Source organism: Sciurus vulgaris (assembly GCF_902686455.1).
Source record: "Sciurus vulgaris genome assembly, chromosome: 16".
In the NCBI taxonomy this organism is placed as follows: domain Eukaryota; kingdom Metazoa; phylum Chordata; class Mammalia; order Rodentia; family Sciuridae; genus Sciurus; species Sciurus vulgaris.
Window position 1 is genome coordinate 47,708,680 of NC_136477.1, and position 27,999 is coordinate 47,736,678.

Consider the following 27,999-nt stretch of genomic DNA (forward strand, 5'->3'; position numbering starts at 1 on the left):
GATCAAAAGGCCTCATGAGCAGACCAGAGGCCAAGGTACAGCATTTACAGAAATCCTAAGCACCACAAAAAAGGGCAGAGGGGAACACATACCAGGAACATGCTCATCAGCAAATTTGGTGGAGACGATGTAAACCCCAGGCACGGTGGGAAAGTAGGAGACCTTGCAGGTGCCATCTTCCAGGTCCTCTGTCTGGATGTCCACCTTGCTGGGGCCTTCTACTGCCAAGGATATGCCACCATAACCTGCAACACAGCCCCCGGTCATTCTGATAGCAACTCCCTGGCAAGTGGGAGCCCACTGACTATAGAAGGGACACCTGACCCCTGAAATGCAAACTATTTCTAGATAGCAGAAAGTAACAGCAGCCTTATTTGGAGAGCCCAGGATAGGAGAGCAATTTAAAAGCCTCTGAGAAGTCATGCAGTGACATAAACTTCTAAACATGGTTTTGACCACAGGACTCCATCCTCAAGGACATCTACCATGTCCATGAAAGCAGTCAGCAGAGCACCGCTTAGGCCAGCTGGCCCAACATTCTTCACTTAGGGTGAGTCCAGGAGACTCATTGTGGGAAAAACAAGCTGAGGACAGTTCAGGAGAATAGGAGACTGTGAGTTGTTGTGGATCAAATGGGGCTAAAAGCCCTGTGAGCTTCAGTTTCTTTATTTAGAAAACCAATATGTTTTCTCTCCATGGTCACGAAATATAAATGATTATGTAGGTAAAAGGACCTTCAAGGACCTGTCTGAGCTTGAAGGATACTCAGAGAGAAAAGGGAGCTGGTAGGATGAAGATGAAGCAGCCTGACCAAAAAGAAGACAGTTCCTACAAGTTCTGGGTGCTTCCCCTGGAACCATGTCACATACCTGCATCTCTTGTGTCCACGATGAAGTCAGACATCTCAAAAGTCCGGCCCTCTGATAGACCTCGGCCGTAGACTTTGGCTCGGCGTGCATCACCGATCTCAGATTGGACCACCATAATGGACACAGGGCTGTTGGCCACGTGGTTGCCATTCTTCTTGATACTGACCAGGTGTTCGCCCACCTCCCGGGGGATGAAGGAGATGCCTGGACCAAAACACAGATTGAGATGTATAAGAAGAGAAGAGAAGGGGATGGAGGAGAGAAAGTGGAGAAGAAAATGCAAATGACGATTTCTTTCCTAAATTTCTTTCTCAAAAATGCAAATGAGGATTTCTTTCCTAAATTTCCAACAACCCAGAGCATCCAAGGGTATCAAAATTGGAACACAGACTTTCATCATGCATATGACCCAGCAGGTCTACCATGTCACGTTCCAGTGTGCTACCAATTTTCCAGGAAAGCACCTCAGAAGCCCATCTTCCAGTCATGTGTCTGGGTCCCTGCCAGGAAAGCACTCACCAATGTGGTTGTTGGGCAGCCTCTTCAGGAGACAGGGCTCATCACGGCCGGACGGGGCCTTGATGCTGGCTGTCAGTGTGCTGAGGTCGGTCTCACTTATGTCAAGCAGGAAGTCAGCAGCTGAGCCCAGCTTCACCTGGGAGCATCGCCTGCTGTCATCTAGGAAACAGTCCCAACAGGGCTCACGTTACTAGTGGTGGCACTAGAGCCCTCACTCCAAATGCCATCAACAGATTAGCAGGTAAGAATTAATACACAGCTAAGTGACAATATGTGGCTCTGACAAACAGCACACAGGACCAACAAAGAATAATTGATACTCATGCCTGGTTAAAAGGAAGACCAGGAGCTGGCAGGAGCTGGAGATGTGAATCCTCACAGACCACTTTTGAAGTGGAGGTGGAAGGCACCTCCCCTCTCACTGCCATGCCTTGGCATTTCTCAGGGATGTAACATTTGTGGTCCACAGAGGGCTGCTGGCTGCTTCAGACAGATCTAAGCACCATAGGCACATGAACCTCACCTTGTGTATCTTTCTTATAACCCACTGAAAGTGAGAGCCAAACCCAGCAGGCAAAACAGAGGTTAGGAACATGGGCTTTTCAATAGGATAATCTATTCTGAATCCCAGAATATCCACACATGAACTCAGCTAAGAAATACCTTACCAAGTCATGGTTTTCTCATCTGTAAAGTAGAGAGCAGAAAACCTGCCTAGTAGAGATGCTGCACTTGGCTGGGCTAGGTACTCATGCAGTATTATCTGCATGCCTCTCTCTGAGGGCTTGCTCTTTGCATAATGAAGTTATACTGGTGCAAAAGAAATGCCCTCAAAATGGGAGTTTTGTTTTTCCCTGGATTATCAGTGAAGGGAAGAATTTAGCCAGCTTAAAGGTGGACTTACACCCTGGATGCTCCTTAAAGACTCTCTATGAGACATAAATTCAAACAGACATGGCCTGCCACCCCTGGTCTAATGCAGAAAATGGCTCTCTAAGGCAGATGTACCAACCATGAGAATGTCCCCAGCAAACCAGGCACCTCACCTGTGATCTTAGCTGTGAAGGGGCTGCCAGGGATGTGCTTGTCATTGTACTTGACCAGAATGCTGTAGTCGCCTGGCAGTGTGGGCAGGTAGGTCACTGTGCATGTTCCATCTTTGTTGTCAATGCAGCTGATTTCTGCCTTTGAGGGCCCCTCAATAGCCAAGTCAAGACCACCTGTGAGTGAAGCAGGGAGGGAGGCCAGTTAGGGAGAGTTTCCTTGTCTCCCCAGGGACAACGACTTACCTAGGGCAGCCCTGATACCAGAGACAATATACTGACACACTGAAGACACCCTATTGTCTGAATTATTCCCTTCTGTAACCCCTAACTCGTCAGGAAGTGTGGGACAAGAATGGCATGGAGACCTACAGATCAGTCACACATACAGGGTGGGGTCAGACACAGTCTGTCCCTGTCAGTCAGGCTGGACACCATCACGGAAATCTACTAGAACCACAGGTTAGGGAATACAAGGGACATGGGCACAGAGCTTTAACTAGAATGAGTCACTAAGTAACTTATAGGAGGGATCTGTGGATACATGTGTAAAAAGGACAAGAACATCTTCAACAAAAGCACATTTTAATTCTGGGCGAGTCACATAAAATATTTCATCATACGAATCTGATATTAACTGGAATACAGGACTTCAAAAATTTCTGTACTGGCGCATTGGGGTAGAGTAGTAGTGGTCAGTGGTAGAGTGCTTGCTTAGCATGCTCAAAGTCCTGGGTTCTATCCCCAGAAAAAGAAATTCCATAACAGGCAGAAGACAGAGTGGATCTAAAGAATACATAGATCTATGTGAGAGAAAAGATAATGCAAATGTTACTACTCGGGCAGGGGAGATAGCTCATTCAGTAGAGTGCTTGCCTTATAAGCACAAGGCCCTGGGTTCGATCCCCAGCACCCCAAAAAAAAAAAAAAAGTTACTACTCAATATATTCTTTTTTTTTTTTTTTTTGGAGACAAGTCTTGCTACATTGCTCAAGCTGGTCTCAAACTCCTGGGTTCAAGTAATCCTCCTGCCTCAACCTTCCAAGTATCGAGACTACAGGTGTGTGTCACAGTACTTGGCAATAATTTCATTTAAAAAATCTGCCCTGGAACCATGTCCACTTAACTCCCCAAATGGAAGGCCAGAAGCATGTAATCATGTAAACCACACAGTACCTTCTCCTGCATCCTCGGTGACAATGGTGAAGGTGGCAGTTTTGTTAGCCACTCCATACACCAGGCCTGGACCATATGCAGAAACGCTCCCACTGTTGGGGTAGTTCACATAGAACTGGAGAGGGCTTTCTGGATTTGCCAAAGAAAAGCACAAAATTGCAATTCATTAGAAGATAAGTGAATACCTCAGATGACCAGTATCTTAATGTTAGAGGTCACCTATCTACAGGCAGATTCGGCACTTCCTGAGCAGAGGTGGAAGATAAAAGCAGATGCCTCATATCACCACACTAGGATTCTGAGGGGATCAAATTGGTATCATTCCTGATACTGTGCCCAGGGCTGCTCCAGACTGGGGGTGGGGGCAGGTGGTTAAAGCAGGGGAATCAAGTTCAACTTGACATCTGCACTGTGTGAGGAAATGATCCACTACTAGAGGGAAAGATCTGGAAAGGTCTTTTTGGAAGGCTATTTGCCTATGCCATTCAAAATGAAAGGGCTTATTGATCTAGGGAGACTGACTCTAGGAATGGATCCCACATTGGCCCTCCCTGAATACCTATATTCCCAGCCCGAAGCAAGCACTTTAATTCCCACAGTGCTCACATGCAAATCAGGAAAAGACCCTGGTATCCAACAATATAGGAGAAATAGATCTATTTGTTGGCCATTAAAAAAAGAAGAGAGAAGAGAGATTTGTGTGTACTAACTTGAGAGATTATCCATAATATGCTGTGTTAAAATGAGAAAAAGCAAGTTGCTATATAATATTAATGCCAACTTGTCATTCTTTCAAAACTAAAATAGAACACAACTGTATGCACGTTAGCAGGGATAGAGAAAAACATCTGAAATGATGCACATATTTACCCAGGCAGGGAGTGGCAAGGCAACGTGAGAAAGACATTTTCTTACTCTCTCTACCATCTGTATCTCCAGAATATTTAAATAGATGTAGATAATACATTTGTCCTTTAAATATTATACATATACACCAACATAAACTAAAGCAAATGCCAAACTCAAACAAGTATTACCACTACTATCATGAAGGGCTAATTTCTCTAATACTTAAATCACCCTCCTAAATCAATATGACAAAAGCCAGCAACCAAATAGAAAAATAGACCAAGGATACAAATGTTCAGTTCACAGCAAAAGAAATACGAACAGCACTTAAATGTATGGACAGTTGCTCAATCTGGTTCATGAGAGAATGCAAATAAAGCCACACTAAGACACTGCTTTCCTCTACTCCAGACTGGCAAAGATCCAAAAATATGAGAGCACACCCTCCTGGCCACACTATGACGAGGCAGGTGCTCTCCTCCACTGCTGGTGAGGGTGTGGATGGAGCAGCCCCCTGGGAAGGATGATTTGGTAAGATGTAGCCAACCCACAAGAGGACGGTACCTGTGCCCACAACCTCTGCTCCAAGGCCTAAATCCCACAGGTACCCAGTGGCAAGGGTGAGAAGATGCATGTAAAAGTTCTTTTACTGAAGCAAGACTGGTGACAACTTAAAGGTAGAACCAAAATGCCCTCTGACAGGAAACTAATCGCATATATAATGCCTCATCCATTATATATATATACATATCCCCCAATGGGGGAAGGCTGTGAAGATGCTCTCTTATCTGGACCTGTGAAGTTCGGCTACACATATTGTCAGATGAAAGGAGCAAGGACTGAAGAACGTGTAGAGTACGCTATGTTTTAAAAAGGGGGAGGCTTAATCTATTTCTTAAAAGTAATATGAAACTGAACATAAGAAATTACTAACAGGCAAGGAGAGGGTAGATGGAAGAAATGGGTGGGGAGGAAACTGTTCTCCACGTGGTTTTTATTTTTAAACCATGTGAATATGCTACCTACTTGAAAAATCAGACTAAAATATTTGAACAAACACAAAAGGAAAAAAAGAACAAGACTATGCTGTTTGATGGCCATGAAACTTGAGCTGGCTTTCCTCATCAAAGCTGTCCACCCTCTCTCACCCTTCTGCTCCCACTCTGACCCTGCCCCAAACCCCACACCACACAGCATTCTGCAGGCCAGGCTGGAAAGTCCCTCACTGTGCCTCATATTTCTTTCCCAGTTTGAACTCTGGCCATACTCCATGTAGCAACAAAGATGAACAACCATAGGCCTGAAGGCTTGCACTGTGACCCAGGATGTGGAGCTGCATCATCTCTTTGGGAAACTGGCTGGATGTGCTGGGGTCCCAGGCTTTCTGGTTTCACAGGGATGCCAAACCTGCATTCCCCAACCTGCCTGGAATGTCTGTCAGCCTCCCAGCTTCTCAGGTCCTTGAATTGTGGAGTCCTGCTGGGTTTGCTGGCAACACTGCTGAATCCCACTTACCAGGGATGTGGCTACCCATATATTTGATGTGCATCTCGTGGAGCCCAACCTCAGTGGGAGCGTATCTGACGGTGACAGTTCCGTCCTTGTTGTCCACAATCTCAGGTGTGGCTGTCTTCCCAGAAGGCATGTGGACCTCTCCTGTGGAACACAGGAACACAGGGTAACAAATAGGCTTACTGGTGATTTTCCCCAAGAAGCTGAGCACAACACTCAGACATCCTCAAAACATAGGCTTTTAGACACAAAAAGACTCATGCTGCCTAAAACATCCACATCCCACAGCTGGAAAATACACACTTATTTTGCTTTTTTTGGTTCCCTTTGGCTTCCACAAAATGCAGCAGGCAACTCATAAGTAAAGGGTTTCTACAACTGGCAAATTAGAAGCTCGAATAGGGCTTGAGAGGACCACAAAACCAGCAGGATAAACAGAACATTTGCTCATAGAGAAGCTGGCATTAAAAAGGGGCCAAGGAGAGAAGGTAACTCTTGTATAATCAACCTCAGTGTCAACATCAGACTGTATTTGGAAAAGCGGGCAAATAAGAAAAGGCAGAAAGAAAAGGAAGAGCAGGAACCTAACAGTCAGCTGGTATCTCACATAGCAGTTCTTAACCTATGTGACTCACGGGCTCTCTTAAGTAATACAGCATACAAATGATGCACTTCAAAAAAAAAAAAAAAAAAAAGTTCTGCAATCTCAGAGGAGTATGCACCAAGCCCCAGAGCAAGCACCAAGGGGGCACTGGGTTAAGGAGTCCAGGTGTATGGGACAGTGGTACCTCCCCAACACCTTCTGGGCTCCCAATGCAAGCAAGCAATAGTGAGGCGGCTTTTTTTTTTTTTTTTTTTTTTTTTGGTGCTGGGGATTGAACTTAGGGCTTTGTGCTTACAAGGCAAGCACTCTACCAATAGAGCTACAACCCCAGCCCCAGTGAGGCGGCTTTTTAAGGGCTTACCTGTGATTTCTCCTTTCCTGACGGCAAATGGAATGACCAAGTCAAAAGGCTTAAATCCCAGTCCATTCATGTCACTTACTGGGACATAGGCCTCTTCAGTCACCTAAAAACAGGAAGCGGTGGTCACTGGGTCAAGTGGACAACATCATGAGCTAATGAAGCTACAAGGGGCAGAGCTGCTGGGAATTCTACAAGTCAGTGAGGCCAAGATTGGGGATGTGGCTGCCTATGTGCTATGTCTAACCCACCCCAGCACCCGGAGCAGAACCTGAAGGATTGGTGAAGTCCCACTGACAAATAGCTAGAAATCACTCAGCAGTCTGCTTGTAAAATTCCCAGCAGTGCCCACAAAAAAATGGAAAAGTAAGAGACAGCAATGTCTGAGTCCCCAAAGGCTCCACCTGGAGAGGTTTAGTTGCTTGTGGCCTGGAAAGGAAGGTGCATTTTATGTGCCAGAGAATAGCAGCAGGTGGCTTTGCCCCTGAACAGAAAACGAATGGGCAAGTGGCAGCTGAGTCAGCAAGAGGTCTGCAGACAGCTATCCATCTTGCTCTTTACACAAGAAGACAAACTGCACCAAGAGTGATCACAGACATGATGACGGGCGATTTGTGGAGCACGGACGGTGACACAAAGGTAGATCTTATAGAAAAAGCAGGATCATCATGATGGGCTGATCAGTAGGGGGACACACCAATGACCAGGACACCCAGAGGGCTTAAGCAATCCTGAGAAGCAGGTGGCAGCTTTTCTGAAATGAAGGTTGAGTAAACACAGAAACACAAAAAGGAAAAAAACAAAACAAAACAAAACAAAACAAAACAAAACAAAAAACACAGGTGTACCCAGGGCCTGAATCCAGGGGGACATGCATTTACCGGTGCCTCCTCCATGGCTGTGACTTCCCCATCCGTGGCCTGGTCAGTGGCAAATGGAGATTAGTTGGGAATCACATTGGAGGGATACTATAATTCAACAGATTCTATAACCTGGGAGCTGCCTCCTCCCCACCACTCCACCTGTACAGTAGGAAGGAGGGTACATTCATACTACCCTTTAAGAGGGCTAGTTGGTGTTCTCTTTTTAATTGTCAAATGGATATGTCCTTTAACACTCAATCCCAATTCTAGCAAGCCAACCTACCTGGCAGGAGACCCCTAACGTGCACAAGAGTTCTACTAGGAGCCATTTGTGAAAGATTGAAGCAGCCTAAACTCCATGAGTAAAGATACCTTGGTCAAATAAATTGTGGTCACACTATCCAAGGGAGCACTGAGTGGCCATTCTGAAGAAGCAATGAAATCAAGTCATTAACATGGAAAAGTATCTATGGCAATTGATAAAAGAAAGCAAGTTGAAAATAACATGTTATGATCCCATGCACAAAATTGACGTGTCTGTTGTATAAGCAGAGAAAACTTAATACCAGTGCTCTCTGAAATATGGGATCAGGAAAGAAGTGGTCTTTTTACTTGATAAATGTCTTCAGGGGTTTGTTTATAAAGTTTTATAAATTTTTTTTTTTTTTTTTTAACCAGGGACTTAAGTCAGGGCACTTTCACAATGATCTACATCCCCAGCCCTTTTTATTTTTTTGATACAGGGTCTCATAAGTTGCTGAGGTCAGCCTTGAACTTGTGATCCTCCTCTCTCAGCCTTCCAAGTCATTGGTATAAATTTATTTTTAAAAAATTTCAAGACTTTATGCTTCTGATCTAACTGACCCAATGTGGAGGTAGCCCCTCACATCTTTCTTCTGTCATAACAGAGAATAAGCAGTGGAGGCTTCTTCTACAGAGGCCTTGTGCTCTTTTTAAGTGCTCTGGAATATGCAAGAAGGGCTCTGTTCATAGGCACCTTTGTGAGCTGCTAGGTGAGGAACAGCCCTTCCAGGGCTTATTCAGGCTGGGGCTACATTGGCCAGGAGAAAGATTTTCCAAGGGCTAGGCTATGGCCTTTGATCTAGGACTTCTCAACAGTGACAGGCAGTAAAGCTGCTCATTCATGACTTCATGGGCCATAGGTGTGATGAACCTAACTGAATCAGCCTGCTGGTGTCCTTGAGATATATGCTACCAATGCAGGGCCAGGTGTCCATGTCCTTTTGGCCTTAACCCTGTAAGGGGAGGAAGGGAATCTACCCAGTGGAAGTTGAATCATCTAGAAAAGTTTGGGGAAAGTGTGAAATGGGAGAATAAAGTGCCAAACCAGGTACCATGGGGGATCATGCCTTTCTGCCTTCAGCAGTGGTCAGGGGGCAGGGAATATCCACGAAGTATCCTTGCCTGTGTACTAAGGGCTCAGGTGACATTTATTTCTACTGAGTTTTAAAGCCTCAATTTCAGCCTCTCTGGCTCACCTGCTAAGATAGTCCCCAATATTGCCACCCTCATCCCAATATTGCCACCCTCATTTTCTCACTCTGACCCTCTCGGTCTGGGTGTCTCATCCCCAGGTCATTGTACCAGCAGAGCTATGATGTCCACCTGGAGGTACTCTTCCATCCTGCCCAATTCTAACAAGATAAAACCCACTAGGGAATAAAAACATTCTTAAAACTACAACTGGGACTCTTCTCTCTAATAAGGATGCACACTTTCGAGCTGCACTGCTTTTTTCCCTGTAAGGGAAAAACACTCCCAAATGGACAACGTCCAATGCTGACAAGTGTTTACATACTTGAGATAGAAAAAAGCCTCCAGATCTCTGGCGTGATGTTTACACATATACAAATGTCAAGGGAAAGGGAAAAAAAGCTATAACAGATTATAGACTGTTTGGAAGAAAGTCCTTGGGCTTCTGTTTGGAATGGAACCTTTATGTCCTTCTCCTTTGCTGCACAATGTGAAATAATTACAAGGCGCTTTGCAAGCTGTGGGCAGGGCCAGGTCATCAGGGGCCTATGAACCTGTGGTGGATGGAGGCTGCTCCTTGCATCAAAGGGCACAGGGAGGGAGACTGGACGGCACCTGGTATCTGTCTAGACCAGGCATGCCTCATTTGTAAAAGAGCCAACAGGCTTGGTCCTGAGGGTTACATGAGGTAATTCTCCTAAGGTTCTATCCCCATTCCTGGTGGAAGAACCTAATCAGAGGAAGATTTGATTATTTCAACCAAGAACTGAAAAATAAAGACTCTAATTATGTGCTAGTCCAGATGTTCACATGATGGTTCCTTTCGATCTCAGATGTTCCTTGCTTCAAAAGACAAAGCGTTTCCCTTCTCATATGTAAAATGTGACTCTTTCCAAATCCAACTGCAGGTACTTTCAGTTCTGAGATAAGAGAGTCAAATCTGCAAACAAAAGAGCCTTAGGACTCTCTCTACTCCAACCACAGAGGTGGGCAGAAAGACACAGAAAGAACTAGCAAAGTGAAAACTGTTATGTTTTCCTTACTGTTTTGTAAAAACAGTATTGTTCAGGATGGTGTTTCTTTTTGAACTGGGCTTAGGCTGGGGCATTGTCCAAGTCCCTCTGCATGATAGATGATACGCTGGTAGCTGATGAGATTTCCCCAATACACTTAGAGCTAAAGGGTTTCTATGATACTGGAGATTATGCTAGGGTTCTATGAGGTTGTGACTGTGTGGAAGGGGATATCCTAGTCAGGGTTCAACAAATGGCTGCTGTTACTCTATTTGCTAAAACCAGGACATTCTGGAGAAGGAATTTTGCTTACCATGACAGTGAAAGGGCTATTTGGAATATCGACACCACCGAAGCGCACATAGATCACATAGGTGCCGGGCTTGGCAGCTGTGTAGAAAATGTCATAGGTGCCATCTTCGTTTTCAATGACATCAGCCTCAGCCTCAGTACCATCTGGGGTCAGAATTGTGCAGGTCACTTTCCCTTTCCCTGCGGTCTTGGCGTCCACCACAAAGCCCACTTCCTCTCCAGTTTTCACAGTGGGGGCAATGCCAGGACCTGGAGAAAGGTTCAGGAGAAGATAACAGAAGAATGAGCGGGGACACATGTTCCAGAGGCCCAAGAAGTCACTACAATTGTGCTGCTTGTGGCTGTAAATGTTAGGCATTTAACTGCTGCCACATGGGAATATCTTAAAGATGACTTTTTTTTTTTCCCCTGGCAGGGGTGGGGTGTGCAGCTCAAGGAGTATCCTGTCCATCCTTCATAAATAAGAGCACCTGTAAGCCCTGAGTCCACCTCAGCTCCAACAGAAACAGCCTGGTTTGCTCATGTCCAGAGGTATGAAGGTTGACTGTCATCAGCAAACACACTAGGCATGCTCTTAAGTGCCAGGTACATATGAAGGGAAACAAAACACAGTCCCTCCTCTCAGATCCTCATAGTCTAACAAGAGAGATGTGGGCCAGTGACCAGCCATGGAAATGCTGAGCAGGGACTGAGTCACAAATAAAACAATTGATCATTCTTCTGACAAGTGTCCCATCTCACAGCTATTCAAAGGTTCTACGAATTTATATCTCAGAGTTGCCACAATGACAGAGGGCAATCTTTAAAAAAAAAAGGAAAAAAATGGCTCAACTCTGAAGGATGGGTCTTTTTGATCAGGGGAGCCTTGCAAACTCTCTCCAAACAAAGGCCAGTCTCTCGTTTCTCTTTCTCTGACTTATGGCACTCCTTTACCCAGGATCTCTACCCAAAATCAGAGAGTACAGAGAAGTGTGAACTAAGTGCACATCAGCAAAAATGAATATGAAGTTTAGGAGCGTCAGGGAGTGGTAAGAACATTTGCATAGAAAGTAGGTGGCAGAGGACCGGAGCCAGTCTGCAGAAGACCCTGAATGACAGACCAAGAGGTGTGGCCAAGAGGCACCACCTTGTTGAGGGGAGTATGCTGCTCAGGACTCTGGTTGAGCAAAGGGAGGAAACAGAGTCTGGAAAGTAAGAAGGAAGCCCCCATCCCACATTAACATGCCCTGAGGGTAGCAATGACACCCAATGGGTCAGAGGCCACTACAGGGATGGGGGTGGTGGTGTGGCCAGCATTTCAAAATTTCTCAATTTTTGCAGTTGGTAAGACATAAAAGGCCAAGAGGAACAGTTTACAACCTTGACCTAAAAGCCAGGGTAAGATGAAAGATTTAAAAAAAGAAAGAAAGAAAAAAAAAAAATACCCGGGGTAGACCTATGTTTAGTTTAGTTTCCTTATTTTAAGAGAAGCAAATCTATTTCATTTCATGTTTTGAAATCTGCTTGAGCAGCCACACTGAGCTACAGGAGCTATTCTAACAAATTGAAAGGCCTGTGACAGTCAACTAACTATTCATGCCTAAGAAACTGAAGAAACAGTGAGGCTCAATTATCCATGGAGAATTCCTGAGAGGAGAACCTAGATCCTTTCATGTTTTTCTCTGATGCTGAACTGAAATGCTCCTGAATCTTAAATAACTGAACCACTTACTCATGAAGGCAGAAAATTGCAGCTTCTCATGGGAGTCACCATCACAGTTGAGACCTCAACAAATGTAGCCACTTCAAAAGTGATATAATAGCTCCCATGAACCTGGCACTGTGCTCAGCATTTTTCAGGTCTGACCCTCATTTAATCTTTGCAATAATCCTGTGGAACTCTAAGCCATGTAAGAGCTTCTATAAACTGAATGTTCCCCAAACAGATCTTCAATCTACCTATGACTGAAGCTCAGAGATATTGAGTGACTTGTCCAGATAACACAGCTGTTAAATGGTAGAGAAGGGCCAGAACCTGGCTTTCTGACTCCCGAACCCACTCCCTGAGACCCTGATGTTACCACACACTCACCTGTGGCCAGGCACTTGCTGGCATCGCCTGACTGCATGGCCCGGATGCGGTAAGGAGAAAGTGGGATGTCATCCCCCCCATAGGTGACCCCAATCATATAGCGTCCAGTCTTGTCGGGGATGTAGGTAACAGCATATGTGCCATCTTTATTGTCATGGACAGTGGCTCTTTTAGGTTTTCCTTCTTGGTCCTGTGGATCAGAGAGAAATGCTACTTAGGATGCTGTTATTAACAGGTAGAATCCATTCATGGAAAACCTTGACATAATCTTGCTCGTTAATTAGTGCCTCTAGTGTGAAGAGGCAGAAGTGATGGCTTAATACGATCTTGTTCTGCTGTGCTTTGGTAGGGAGAGGACAGGGTCACGGATTATACCATGATGATCTGTTAAGTAAACAAATAGTGTTTTAGCTTCAAATGCACTGAATGCACTGAGGGAAGGTGAGAGTCTGCTGCACCTGTCACTACATCCACTCTCCCTTTGTCCCTTACTAATAGAACCCTCATTCTTGGTGAGGTGCACAGCTCCCAGAATACAAAGCTTCATGTCCTAGCACCCTTGCCACTAGGTATGGCCACATGACTCATGGTTAACTTCTACCAAATGAGATGGGTTGGAAGTCTTTTAATGGAGCTGCTTAAGACAGCTGATTGATCTGGAAAAGCCTCACTTTCCCCATCTGCCAGGTAGATCTGATGGCCAGAGCACTAACAGCCTCATGGTCCCGAGGAGACCTTAAAGACAGAACTCACACACTAGCACAGAGGAGCAGAGAGATGGAGCTGGTTCCCCTGTCGAGCCACAGAATACCATGGTGGCCTACCACGTGGCTTCTTTACCAAGAGAGGATGATCCTACATGTAGAAACCACCCTTATTTGGGGGTTTACTGTTATATACAACAGAACTGAGTTTCAAATCATCTAATGGCTAATTTAAAACATTTTAAAAACAAAGAAATGTAACACCAAAAGAGAGAGGATTCACTACAAAATGGCACCTGGAGTCAAAACCTCAAACCTCTCAGGTAAGCATGCTTGTTCTCCAAGCACATATAATGACTCTTGGAAAATCTAACAATACTTGCACCAGGTCAGAAATTGGTTATGAAAACCCCGTTCTTATCCTTGGCCAGAAAACTAGATCTTACTAACAAGGTCTGGCTCCAAAAAACAGTTCAGGGTTACCGTTATCTGGACAGCAAGCAGGCCTTCTCCAGCATCTCTGGCGTCAATAGCAAACTCCACAGGCAGACTGGCGGGCACCCCATATGAACTGAGGCCAGGGCCACTGGCGGTCACCTTGCTGGCATCGTATGTGGGAAGGACCTTGACCTTAAAGGGACTTTAGACAGACACAAATACCTTGGTCAGTAAGGATACAGGTCAGTCTAGCCACATCTGACCTCTCTTATATAGTCAGATGAGGTCTGACAGGAGCATTGCTAGGGAGATAAGAAAGTAAGTTTAATCGAAGTGGCTTAAGTCCAATGGAAATTTAGAATTATGAGGTAGTAGCCATCATATGCCCAAGGAGTCTTGCCCTGAGTTCATTTCATAGGATACAAAAAATTTAGGGAAGTCAGGCTCCCAAATTAGTTTGGGAAACACGGAGTTAAACACACTTAATCCACTTTTATTATGCTAAGACAATGTTCACCCAAATGGAAAGAATACCAGAACTTTAATATTTTATTTCATTCTATAATCATATATATTCTTATTCTATATTTAGTATGTTTTATATGGTACACAATCTATGAGTAAAGCAATATGCAAATGTAATTCATAAATATGTATTTCTACATAGTTAGAGCTATGTTTTGATCTCCATATAAAATGTATATATTGGAGTTAGAGGCAAGTTTTCCATTTGAAGGAACATGATAAAAAAAAATTTTTTTTTTTTTTAGAAATTGTTCCAAAGTTGAAGAGCTTACACATTTTTGTATTAATATAAACAAGGAACAAAGCTGCTACCCAACAACTTTTTGAGAACATTTATTGTCAACCAGGCTCTCAAATGAAGTGACAAAGCCCTTTGACTTAATCAGAAAACCACTTGTAGAGTTACCAAATGGAAGCTTCTGGTAAACTAATATATTCCTTGTTTCTCTAAAACTCCCCATCTTCTTAATTTCAGCTTGCTTTTAAACTAAAGATGGATAAAAGAAAAGGCAGGACAGCAGATATGGAATCACAAATAATATACCTAGTATATGATACCATGGGTAGAACATGTAGGTCCAGGATAAAATCTGCTGACTAGATAAATGGGTGGGGGTGGGGGAGACCATGGCAATGCTAGCCAGTCCTGAAGCTGGGTTGCTTGAGGCTGGCTTAGACCCTTGCCTCAAGCATGAGGCACTTACCTTCGAGGGATCTCTTCATCAGCATATTTAACTGAGACCATGTAAGGCCCCTCCTGCGATGGGGTATAGGTCACTGTGTGAGTGCCATCCCCATTATCCACCACATTCACTGGCTCCACCAGACCTGAGGACAAAGATGAGAAGTCTGAGTGACTGCCTGGTCTCCCCTTCACTCCACCCTTGGCTGAGTCTGAAACATGATCATATCTATCCCCAAGAGCTATTGGTTTCCACTAATGAGTAACACAAAGGCAAGCAGGCCACAATCATAGACCTAAGAATCACAGGATCCCCAATTCATGGTTGCAGAAATGACCCCAAGAGACACCTTTAGCTTTTGGTTGGCTAAAGTACACTCAGTGTGCCCTAGAGTATAATTAAGGAGACTGTCTATGCTTGCTGCTGGAGGGTGTATGGTGAAGGTGCATGTTCTAGACGCGCTATATCCTTTCAAGCTGGTTAGGCATGCTTGGGATGTGGCAATTTTTACTCTATAGCTGAGAAAGTACCCCATAGTCCAGAACTCTGAATAGCAAATGTTAACCACCAGGATAGCCAATCAAGATTTGTGGTCATCTTTGAGCAAAGACCACTATAATGCCAGCACGCTGGGGTATAGGTACATGGCAGGCGAGGGTGCTGCTCTCATGAGATTGGGTGACCCTCAGTGTGAAGCATGTAGGAGATGCTTAGAGATTACATTAAAGCACAATCAAGGCATGCACTGGGTTGATAGATTACAGGTTGCACCCTTAACATGAGAGTCAAGGATCGGTCAGTGGCAGGGTAGGCTAATCAAAGCATAGCATGCTCATTAATTAAAGCAAGTGAGGCAGGTACAAGCCAACCTTAGAGGTAAGACCAACAAGAAGCATCTGAGTTACATAATTTAAAGCAGCAGCCAATGGGAAAATGCAAACCTGTCTCCATAAAGTCACCCTTCGGGTCACCTTTAAAGAACTCTGAAATGGCTTTCAAGGGGCTGCGCCATGACTGGGAATCCATCTCATCAGCTAAAATTAAAAGGCTGTTACTTGAGAGTTCTCCATGATAAAGGAAGATATCTAAGTAAAACTTTTATACACACACATATATGTCTTAAAGTTCAATAACTTCATGGAATCGGAATCCAGTCCCATGACCTCATTTCCCCCAAACCACTTCTGCCCTGAGCTTCAAAGGGCCTAACCTCCTGTTGAACCCCATTAAGGAGAAGGTTCCTCTTCAAAGAAGGAAGCCCCTATTTGTCATTTCTGGAAGCCAAGAACACAACACAGGGGAAAATCCAGATTATTTAAGAAATTAGACATATGCCATGTATATGAGAATAAAGGTACATTTTATTTTATTTTATTTTATTTTTTTGTGGTACTGGGGATCGAACGCAGGGCCTTATGCTTGCGAGGCAAGCACGCTACCAGCTGAGCTGTCTCCCCAGCATAAAAGTACATTTTAAATGCTGAAAGAGGAATGTGGTCACTTACCAAAAAAGTCAAATTTCAACACACTTTGGGACTTTGGTCCCAAATAGTCTGCTTGCCATACCAATCCTGAATTCCAGGCTGACTACAGGTTAGGCCAGTGCCCCCCCTAAAAAAAACCCCATTCCCCAAGAGACCTTCTTTCCTCTCCAAGAGACTGAGCCACACAATCTCTGGCATTCTCAGAGATTCTGGAATGTTCCACATGAGTGTGGAGGCATCTCAAAGAGAATTATCACATCCAAATCCCACCCTTCTACACATCTGGACGTCCCCCTTAGACACCTCACAAATGCTGAAGTAGGTAATGAAGCAGTAGCAACAATTTTGGGGGGAGGGGGTACCAGGAATTGAACCCAGGGGCATTTAACCACTGAGCCACATCTCCAGCCCTTTTTTCGTATTTTTATCTAAAGAAAGGATCTCACTAAATTGCTTAGGGCAGCAGCAACAATTTTATACAAGGGAGCATTACTTGCTTCAACTAGCTACTCAAAAAAGTGAAATTATTAAAAGAAATTTAAGGCCATGCCATTAAAGTGGGGAAGGAAGGACAGACTTGGAGAAATAACAGACCTGCCTACTTTCAAGCAGGATCTTCTACTAGTTAGTTACATTATCAGCAATAAAATAACTAAAGAAATGTAATTTTAAGTTCATGATCATACTTGAAAGCAAAGTACCTGCTCTGGGTCATGGCTGTCCCCACCCAGATAGGAGATGATGGCAGGGAGGCAGGACACATACTTACCTCGAGGACCCAGGACCCTCACTTCCAATGGGGCCAGGCCAGCCTTGCTGCTGTCCACCGTGAAGGACTGTGGGATGCGGGCTCGGACGCCAGAGCCCAGCCCAGGGCCAGCAATTTTGACCTTGCTGGGGTCCACAACATCCTTCACAGGAACTCTGAAGGGGCTGCCTGGAAAACAGATCATGGGATTATGAGCATGTAGCAATTAGAGACCTACCTATGCACACTCAGAATCGCACCAGGGACCTCAATTTTAATAGGCCTCAGCCAGCTCCTCCTGCCTCACTATGTGTGCATCCATGTGCCTATTCAACTGCTATGGAACTCCTACTACATGTAGACACTGTGCCAGGAGTCTACACAGTGGCTAACAGCCCTCAAGGAGCCCAGAAGGCAGGGCAAGGATGATGTGAGCATGTCACTCTAATATCCTACATAACAAATGTGGGAAGGTGCACAAGGTGGAGCACTCAGAAGACCAAAGAAAACTATCCAGTAACATCTAAGCTGAGACAGAAGAGGGAGCAGCTATCACCCAGAGGAAGCAGAGAGACAGATGCTTCCAGCAGAGGGACCAGCATGTGCAGAAAACCTAGAGGTGAGGAGAAAGACAGGCTGTTGAAGGAATTGAAGGAGGAGGCTGCATGTGGGAGGACAGTGAAGAGGACCAGAGAGGACAGGCAGGCCTTGAAGACTATATCCAACCTCCTCTCCCACAAATGGTCCCTGCATTCCTCTCCCTCCAACACAGTCAGTACCCCTCAAACACACACTTGGTGTGTTCTTGGTTCCCTGAACAATTGGAAACCAACTGCTTTTTGGATGGACCTGATGCATGGCTAACCCCATGGAAAAATCTGAGGGTCTGACTCCTCCAAAGTGCCAGTTTGAAAGATTAATGAATATGAAGAATAGAGAGAGATCAGAATACAAAAAAAGCACTAAACAGAGGAACAAGGCTGGGTCAGGAACCCTAATGGAACTCCCTAAGAACACAGAACTCCCCAGAAACAGAAGTTCAGTGTCGGCAACACCAGGCTTTAAGCTGCCAAGTCTCTTGACAAGGGGCTCCATGCACTCTTTGACATGGGCAGGAGTCCTTATGTTCCCCATGATACCTGACAATTGTCAGATGTCTAGCAGCCATGGAATCCACAGTCTCTCTGTTATGCATCCTAGAAAGGTTATACTCTGTAGATGTAGGGGTGGTAAATAACAAAGAACACACAAAGAACCAAGACTCTGGTTTCCTAACAACAGCTGAGTTTCAATGGCATCCAGTTTTCCAGGTAAATGAAATAATGGCTGACACTGGCAAAGATGAGCACAGCCCTCTGTGCTGTGGTTTAGAGAAAGAAAATGGAGCTTCATTTCATAGTGACGGCATGAGCACTTCAATGACAAGAGGGCATGGCCAAGGACTACCTCCGAGGCCAAACTCTAAGTCATCAGGGCCTCAGCAAGCATGAAGCAACATGCAAAGGTAAAAAATTTAGGTTCAAGATGGAAGACACTAAGTACTGTCTGCATATCAGTCCTCTGCTCCCTGCCACAGGCAGACATCACCAATCAATCATGGCAGCTCTTCCTCCTGACATACTCTGAATCCCAGTCAACCTGATGGTCTTGGCAGTCACCAACAGACCACAGTTGGTCCACCACAGGAAACCAATAAGCCATTATAAGCATGACAGGAAACTTTGTTTAAAACCCCATTAGAGGGCTGGGGATGTAGCTCACTGGTAGAATGCTTTCCTAGTATGCTCAGGGTCTATCCCTAGCACTGCCAAAAAAACAAACAAAAAAATCCCACTAAAAGAAAAACTGGGCTCATATTTAACCATCCAGAATTCCCATGAAAGTAATTAGAAGCTAGCAGGTCACCGAATGTTTCAGTGCCTCTTGAGTTACCTTAGCTACATAGCTTTACGCTAAGACTACGACTAACACTTAACTAAGTATTTCAGGCTGAGACAGAGTTCTGGGTTTCAGGGGAAAATAAATTCATACACCATTATCATCTGATAGGAAAGCCCCAAATGGGTCTTTTTCTGTTGTCTAATAAGCTCATGGGTCAGTCACTGGAGCCTGAAGTTCACCCACTTCTGCAGGGGAATCCCAAGACTGATGGTACCCAGCACTTTCCCAAGAGTCAAAAGGAGCTCGGTTTGTGCCACAACCAGATGCTCATCTCTCCTGCCACCTGCCTAGAGTCACTGTGTCATCTTTCCTGATGCTCAATTCTCTCAAAACTCCAAAACTCCCATGATTTTATCTTGTCACCTAGTTCCATTCTTCTTTGTAGCAATTACAAGTTTTAGTTGCATAAACAATAGATAATAAACTCCTTGGGGGTAAGCAGTAGAGGCTAAAATCCCCTGGTAATTTTTTGAAATCTCTATTAAATGAGGTTCAAGCACAAATTTGAGGAGAAACTTGTCACTTTAACATCTCATATGGACATGTGAGTAGACTTGATTTGAGTTGTCAATGCTTTCTGATCCGTGTGAGAGAGAATGACTGAAGGCATGTGCACATTTACACAGGGTACAGCAGAAAGAGGGGACAGAATCAGGGAAGTGTGTGGTCAACTTCCTAGGAGTCAATCCAGAAAGCCAACGAGTGGGCCCCTCAGCCTGCCCCTTCCCCTCTCAGGATCATGCCAGCTTATTGAGAGAGAATTATATGAGCCTCTAAGGCTCTTCCCACTCTTGGGTTCCTAAGGTTGGGGCTCTGCCCTCTTCTTAACAAGACATAAGCTGGCTCAAGATCAGTCCTGCAGTCCTTAGACTTGGTCCGCATACCATAGAACTCACTCACCTCCCCTTTAAGACCTTAGGGTAGAGATGGTGATTGTTAGTTAAGCAAACAGAACTACAGCTTATGGGGATTCCTCTCCTTGAACAGAAAGTGGAGGTCCTCCACTACTAAACTTAGATTTTCTTTACAGTTTCAATCTTTACAGCAGTGGTTTGAAATCAGGGGTAATTATGTCCTCAAAGACATGTGGCAATATCCAGAGACATTTTGGGCTGTCAAACGTGGGGGTGGTGGGAGTTTGCTAGAGGCATCTAGTTGGTAGACACCAGGGGTGCTGACAATCATTTCACAATGCACAGGACAATCCTCCATAACAAAATTATCCTGCTCAAAATGTCAACAGTGCTGAGGCTGAAACCCTGTTTTATAGTGAGTATATGCATCATCATTAAATAGAAAAGAAATTAATAACTAAGAAGTTGAATTACTGTGTCTCTGTCTGCTGCCAAGTCTGACAATGGAAGAAAGAAAACAAGACAGACAAGTGAGGTAAATAACCAAGCCTAAAATAAGGTGGAGATTTCCAACCCTTTAAAGAATCAGCTTTCCCTTTGATCAGGAACTAGGTCCTCTGACCCATGAACAACCACTTCCAGTCAAAACTCTAAGCCAATGCTGTCTGTCAAGCTACTGATCCTACTAAGAGTTGGTATATTCTTAGAAATATAGCCCTCAGGAAAAGTCCCCTCTGCAGTTACCACAAATATCAGAATATTTTCCTATTCAGAGAAATAGGCAAAATTAAATCTATTTTCATACAAAATCAGTGTTTGGACTCCTGTCCACCGCATAGCTTACCAGGAATGTGGGCTGCTCCGTAAGTGATATTAACATCATAATCCCCTGGGGCAAAGGGGATGTACTCAGCACTACAGCTGCCATCTTTGTTGTCTCTGCAGTTTATCTTCGATTCTGATGGTCCCTCAACAGTTATGCCAAGCCCACCAATTCCTGCCCCTCTGAGGAAAGGGTGGAGAAAAAGGTGAAATGTGTACAAACCACGCTAGTCTGCTTATTGCCAGAATTCATTTAAAATCCCTTCATGAGCAACTATCTCATTGAGCCATCCTCACTCTGCTAACATGCTAACACCTCTCTCCCAGGGAATTTCTCAACACTCTAATATAAATACAGCCTTGACCTCTCCTTTTCAATGTTTACCCTTCATTTGTTTTTCTTATCTAGTTGCATTGGCTAACACTGCAAACATGATGTAGATACATGCCTTGAGGTTAAAACCCACTGCCCAAGGAACTGAACCCAGAGTATTGTGCATGCTAACCACTGAGCTCCCCACCCCCAGCCTCCTTTGCAGTTCATTTTAATAGGAATATTTCTAACTTTTCCATTATATATGAGGATGGCTATACACTTCTGCATTATCAAATAAGAGGTTCCCATCTAGTCCTAATTTGCTCGACAGTTTTACAACTGTTATCAATTGTTTTTGGTTCTCTTTATACTTGGTCTTTCTCTGCAACATAGTTTCTAAAGAAGAAAATGTCTAACACATTACAACAATGCATTTCACCAAATGATGGCAGACCATAACACATCAGTAGAGTACAGCCATAAAACCTTTTAAAGCAGTTAAATTATACAGAACTATTCCTTTTAGAGACTTAATACATGGAACCCAGGGCTCTGCCTACCTGGTAACAACAGTGAAGACATTAGGTTTGTTGGTGAAGGCCTCTTTCAATCCAGGACCTTGAGCCTGGACCCGGGATGGCTGGCAGCCTTCAGTTACAGCTACTTTGAAAGGACTATTTGGGATGGGCACATCATCATACGTCACCTCCACTACATGGAGACCTGTTTTAAAAAAAAAAAAATAGAAATTCAAATTTGCATACAAATCACCTATTTTGGGGGAGTGATACTGTACTTCAGGGTTTTAATCTGTCATTCAAGTCTATGTGCTATACTGTCATGTGAAAAAAGCAGGTTTAAAAAACAACGTTCGTATAGATTTTTTAAAAAACACAAACTATTAATACTATTTACGTGGCATAATGCATGCACGCCACCCCAAGCAAGTATCAATATATCTACATTCAATTCAATAATTCTAAGTATATTATCCTAATTTGAGATAACTTCATCCAGCCATTAACCAACACACCATGGGAAACCCATGAAATAGAAAAGAGATGCATCTACAAAACAAATGAAAATATATGTACCAGAACGCTTACAAGGATCATATATCCAGGTGATAGTGATTTATGGTACTTTAATTTTTTTTTCTAATATAGTTGCCAGTGGATCTCTATTTTATTTATTTTTATGTGGTGCTGAGAATCCAACCCAGTTCCCCACACATGCTAGGCAAGAGCTCTGAGCTACATCCCCAACCCGGTGCTTTAATTTTTTTATGCTGATTTATTAAAATGTTTTAGAATTCCTAATATTCAAGAAAGAAATTAATATCAAATAAAAACTGCATCAATGAGGAACACACCATGATATCACCCCATATATCACCCCATAACCTGCTCAGGTGAGGCTAAGGCTAAGCCCCAGCCCATCTGTTATACAAAAAGACCAGCAAGCTAGGCACTGAGTAGGCAGGTGGTCTGCTGAAAAGGACATTTCACATTTCTCATGTCATTCTGTCTGTTGAGATGGGTCCAGGAGACAGGTCTGGGGTCAGCATGGCTCTGAATAAGGGTCACATCCAAGGACAGCACACCTCACCTTTCTCGAAGGGTGTGTACTCCACCTGATAGGTCCCATCAGCATTGTCTGTGACAAAGCACTCGGTGGAGGCTCCTGAGGGGTTGGCAATGTGGGCCTTGATGTGGTCACCCCCTACCTGGGTCAGGGGCCTTGAGTCAACCGTGAAGTCAGTGGTAGCTTCCCGAAACACATCTGCAGAGCAACCACACAGACAAGAATGTCCCAACAACACCTTGCACCCAGTTGCAAACCCCAAAACCAAGGTTTTCAACACTAAAATTGAATCTAACTTCAGTGACAGCAGACAACTGGTTTCCTTGACTCTCAAAACCAGGAGTATTAACCCCTTTTCCCCCTTTTCAGGATAGTCTTGGCCTGTAACAAAACAACCCTTTCTAAGGGAGTCTTGACCTACACACACAGAGGTGAGGTTCTAGGAAAGTTTAAGGGTACTGATGGACCTGCTATCTGCAGCATGTGTGGTATTAGCCAGCAACACATTTAAACTATTTTTTCAGTGAAGAATTGACAATGAAATAAATTGTTTCCATATTAAAAAAAAAAAAAAAAAAAAATCAAGATTTCTGGCTTTGCCATGAAAAATCTGGAAAATCTGTGGACAATGCTAGACCCCATTCCCCATGGGGAAACAGAAACAGGGCCAGGCAGCAGGGTAGTCTCTGGGAAAGTAATGTGCTACCCACTTCATGCAGGTCTCCCCACAAACACGCTGAGGCAGAGGCCAAAGGTATGTGTTCTCTTAAATCTCACCTGACTCCTGTAGGTGTAGCTGGCTGGGTTTGAAGCCCCTGTTTTGTGAGTCTCTGGAAGTTCCAACCTCTCCTTTTTTTTTTTTTTTAATTATTATTATTTTTATTTAGCTCTTAATTTTTTTCAGACGGCATTTTGATTCATTGTACACAAATGGGGTATATAATTTCGTTTCAGCCTCTCCTTTAAAAAAAAAAAAAAAAAAAAAAAAAATTAAACCTACCTTTTCCTTCTATTCCTGGCCCGAAGACTTTGACCCTGCTAGTATCCACAGCGGGCTCCACCTTGACCCGAGCAGGGAAGTGTGGCACAAGCTCCCCGCCATACTTCATGGTCAGTGTGTACATGCCAGCTGTTAGTGGCACATAGGTCACTGCGTAGGTGCCGTCTTTGTTGTTCTGAATGCAGACTTCCGCTTTTGCTCCTGAGTCCGAGATGGCTTCCATGCCCAGCGCCCCAGGACCCGCTTCCGAACAGTCAACGCTGAGGAGTCCAGCTTCACCCACTTTCCCAAGCTCGAGACCTGGTCCTGAGGCCACAACCTTAGAGGGGTCGAATGGCATTTCAATGTCGGCTTTGAAGGGGGAGCCAGGTATATGGACTTCTTCAAAGAGAATGTTGACATAGTATTCCCCAGGTTTTGTGGGAAGGTAAGAGACAGAGCAGGTCCCATCACCGTTGTCAGAGCATTCGATTTTGGCCTCGCAAGGACCTTCCACGGTTAGGCCCAAACCTCCAGTTCCGGCTCCTTTGGTGTCAATGGTGAACTCGGCAGGCTTGCCCACAAGCCCACCTTTAAGGCCAGGACCATGGGCCTTCACCTACATGAAGAAAGAATAAAGTTAAATCCGGGCCTGGAAGTGGTACTGTGGCTCAGCCAGGCCTGCTGCGACACCCATGACTACAACCAGCACCGAAGAGCACCTCGGCTAAGTGGTCCTTCTCCCTGGTCCTACTGTGTCACTCACTCACACACCCAGGTTAGAGCCGTGATGCGATGCAATGCATAGCGAGATGGCTAAGAACACAATGGCTGCTGAAAGGCACAGGCAGTAGGCCTGACCTAAGCAACAGGAACTGGGGTTGAGATGACAGCCCCACCTCAACTGCCATCCCTTATTCTTCTGAAACATGGGGCTGGATTCCGAGAACAAACATCCTATCCAACAAGCATACACAGGTCCCCCCGTCAAGGGCTTACAGAAGGGCAGACCTCACTGCAACTATGAATGCTACCTCTCATTCAACAAATCTTGCACAAAAAAAGTCAATCTGTTTGTTAAAAGGTGGGAGGGATGAAGCATTCATCTGTGACTCAACAACGAAGTCCATTTCACAGATTCACACCATTCAGATGACTAGGGTGGAAAAACCCCAGAACCTTTTGAGACAGGGCTACTAGAAGAAGTGATAATGTATTCTTTTTTGGTTCTGGGGATTGAACCCAGGGGTGCTTCACTACTGAGCTACACTCCCAGCTCTTTTAATTTTTTATTTGAGACAGCGTCTCGATAAGTTGCTTAGGGTCTTGCTGAGTTGCTGAGGCTGGCCTTGAACTTGAAATCCTCCTGCCTCAGCCTCCTGAGTTGCTGGGATCACAGGTGTGCACCACCATGCCTGGCCCAGATAATGTCTTTTTATATTGTGTTATCATAGCCTCTGTAGGGGTGAGCTTAGTCTGTGTGTCAGATGCTGGCCTGAGGCCTTCATGTTCATTGTCTTGCCTCATCCTTATTGGCGACTTTGAAGCAAGTATCAGTATTAAGACATGAGTGAAGGAAAAGGACTCAGGACCAGGAAGTCCCTCACCAAAATTTCCCAGGCAGATAGATAGAAAGAGCTGGGGGTGGCCCAGCTGCCCAGGGGACTCTTCACGCTGATTTATTGGAGAACCATAATTGGCCATTGAGAAACTACTTTCACCACAAAATGAGTTTCCAAAGGTCTTTGCCAGGCAGGACCAGAGAGAAGGACTACGGTATCACATTTGACAACAACTGGGCAAGTTCTGGAATAAAATCAAAAGCTGACCTTGGTGGGATCGGGTGGCAGCAAGGCCTCCACTGTGTAGGGGCTCCCAGGCACGGGGTGTCCATCGTAGGTCACATCGACGGCATACAGTCCCTCCTCTCGAGGAATAAACTTGGCTGTGCTGCTCTCCCGACCCACCACAGGTGCCACCAGACACGGTACGACCTTCCGAGAGGGGCTCAGGATCGTCACGTCCAGTTTTCCCTGGCCTCCTGCTCCCTTGGTGTCAATGGCAAACTCCTGATCCTTCCCAACCTCGACCCCTGGGGAAGGGAGCAAGTCAAAGTGAGGAGGTGCCCACTTCCCGAGGCAAGAACCATCGCAAGCAGGGAAGGACGGTTCTCTGGACATGGGGTTTTGTCTCAGCCTCTTCGACAAGCAATGGCAGGTGCAGAAAGACTGGATGAACATAACTGCACTTCAGCCTCAACAGCAACTGGCCTAAGAACGAGGGTTAATTAATAGTGATAATAACAACTGTCAGTTACTATATGCATTTTATATTCCAGGCATAAACAATAGCACATTGTTGCCTTTGATTTTCACCAAAACTCCAAGGATATTTATTACTAACGAATAGCTTTAACAGGTGGCTACCAAGCTGGAACTCAAATCTAAATTTATCTAATCCAACAATCTGCTTTGTGGACCAGGAAATTATAATCTGACACTATCCTCTGTTCTTTACTTACTTGTAGTGTAAACTTGATGTGAAAACACACTCATAGGTTCATATTTTATTTAATAATACTTGGCAAGAAATACAATCCTACAGCTGCTTCCCCTACCCTACGAGAAGTCACAGTGCTGGCAAAGGCAGGAACACTGAATCTCATCCTGAGAACTGACTCTGTGGTGGTTTTTGAAAGGTCTTTGCAAAGAAAGTCCACAGGAAACCTAAGTGTTTGACAAAAATGTGGAAGGCACTTTAAAACAAAAGAATGGGGAACACAGGGCCCTGTCACAACCCTGGGTCTTGACTTTTGAACAGCCTGGGGCCTGCCAAAATGGACACTGCTGGACCAGGCAAGGCGTCTCGGAGCCTCAGGATCCAAAGGGAAAGAGCCTTTCCTAAGAGGCACTGCACTTCTGCTGCTCAGAGTAAGAACTCTTGGTGTCCTGTGGAAAGGAGTGGCATGTGGATTCGTGAAAAGTTGGGCGGTGACTGCTCCTATGCTCACAGCTGGCTGTCATCACCCACAAAAGCCAACACCTGGAGCTCTTGCTCTGCAGCCTCCAGAATTGGGAGCTGGTCTTGTTCACAAATTGTCCATTTGGGTCACAGATCAATGAAGGTGCTCACTGAGGGTACTGCCAAGACCCTAGAGCAACCCTCAAAGGGGATGAAGGAACACAGCGCTGGGGGTTACACACCAGCCTGATTGTGTTGGTGGCTCTGAAACCATGTGAATGTGCACTGCAGGGGTCTTTCCTATCTGCGTCCAGTAGTTAACATCAATGAGGAGGATGTAGGTGTGAATGATTTTCCAAGATGCACTGCTAACCATAAGGCAGGTTGGCTAACATTAAGGGAAGGCTTGGGTTCAATCTCCGGAACCACCAAAAAAAAAAAGCGGGTTGGGGTTGGGGTTGGGGGTGTACTTGAGTGGGAGAGTGCAGGCTAGCTGGAGACACACAGGCATAGCAGGATAACTTTAGGCAAAATGAACATTGCCAGATCTTTTCTACTGGCACATCTAGACGTGAGGATACAGAGAGAAGGTGTGGAAGGAGAGGAAACTGAGCTGCCCACTTTGGTCAACCCTAGGAAGTGGGAGAAATGACGCTTATAATGGAATGATCTCGGGGCTGAGGCTATGGATCAGTGGCAGAGTGCCTGCCTAGCACATGTGAAGCACTGGGTTCGATCCTCAGCACCACATAAAAAAAAAAAACGAATAAAACAAAGGCATTCTGTTCATCTACAACTACAATTTTTTTAAAAAATGGAATTAACTCTTAGCTGTAATTTTGTTTTAGACAAAAACTGGATTTATATATTCCTTGTGTAAGAATGATTTTATGAGCACGTGTGAAGCATCTGGAGCTGTAGTGAGTGTATCAGTGTTGAACACCACACTACTCTTTCTTTTTCTGTGTTTCAGTTTTTCCATAATAATTTAAAAAGGGAACATATCAACCTGAACAAAACAAGCGTACAACAGTAAGATTCTTAACAAACTAAGGGACTACTGGGGATGGGGATATGTGCTGTGGTCGTGGTTACCAAGCACCAGGGATTTGGCTTTTACGTTTGTGCATTCAGATGCCAAGGAAAGATGGCACAGTAAGAAACTCACACAAAAGCAATAGGCCCCACTTCTTGTCTTAATGAAAACTTCCCACAGCAGCATCTGTAGTTACTGAAGTCTGACTACCTGCCAGCCTCTGAATTATTAGCTCATTTAA

At 44.7% G+C, this 27,999-nt stretch overlaps 1 protein-coding gene across 6 annotated transcripts in view; it reads right to left on the bottom strand.

The window, feature by feature from the left end:
* Nucleotides 1–27,999, bottom strand: part of FLNB (filamin B) — a 144,561-nt gene that overhangs the window by 18,785 nt on the left and 97,777 nt on the right. The window contains exons 20-38 of one of the 6 annotated variants that reach the window (XM_079116384.1): nt 25,591–25,853; nt 23,783–24,380; nt 22,807–22,980; nt 21,759–21,921; nt 20,905–21,065; nt 17,287–17,454; nt 15,975–16,067; nt 15,055–15,178; nt 13,871–14,027; nt 12,684–12,873; nt 10,614–10,861; nt 7,812–7,850; nt 6,934–7,036; nt 5,972–6,112; nt 3,608–3,736; nt 2,435–2,608; nt 1,389–1,547; nt 870–1,073; nt 93–245 (exon numbers count right to left, since the gene is read on the bottom strand). In XM_079116384.1, the coding sequence (XP_078972510.1) occupies nt 93–245; nt 870–1,073; nt 1,389–1,547; nt 2,435–2,608; nt 3,608–3,736; nt 5,972–6,112; nt 6,934–7,036; nt 7,812–7,850; nt 10,614–10,861; nt 12,684–12,873; nt 13,871–14,027; nt 15,055–15,178; nt 15,975–16,067; nt 17,287–17,454; nt 20,905–21,065; nt 21,759–21,921; nt 22,807–22,980; nt 23,783–24,380; nt 25,591–25,853 (3,441 nt within the window). Of the gene's footprint in view, nt 1–92; nt 246–869; nt 1,074–1,388; nt 1,548–2,434; nt 2,609–3,607; nt 3,737–5,971; nt 6,113–6,933; nt 7,037–7,778; nt 7,851–10,613; nt 10,862–12,683; nt 12,874–13,870; nt 14,028–15,054; nt 15,179–15,974; nt 16,068–17,286; nt 17,455–20,904; nt 21,066–21,758; nt 21,922–22,806; nt 22,981–23,782; nt 24,381–25,590; nt 25,854–27,999 lie in introns of all 6 variants that reach the window. The other 5 variants (XM_079116389.1, XM_079116385.1, XM_079116387.1 and 2 more) reach the window with 5 other exon arrangements.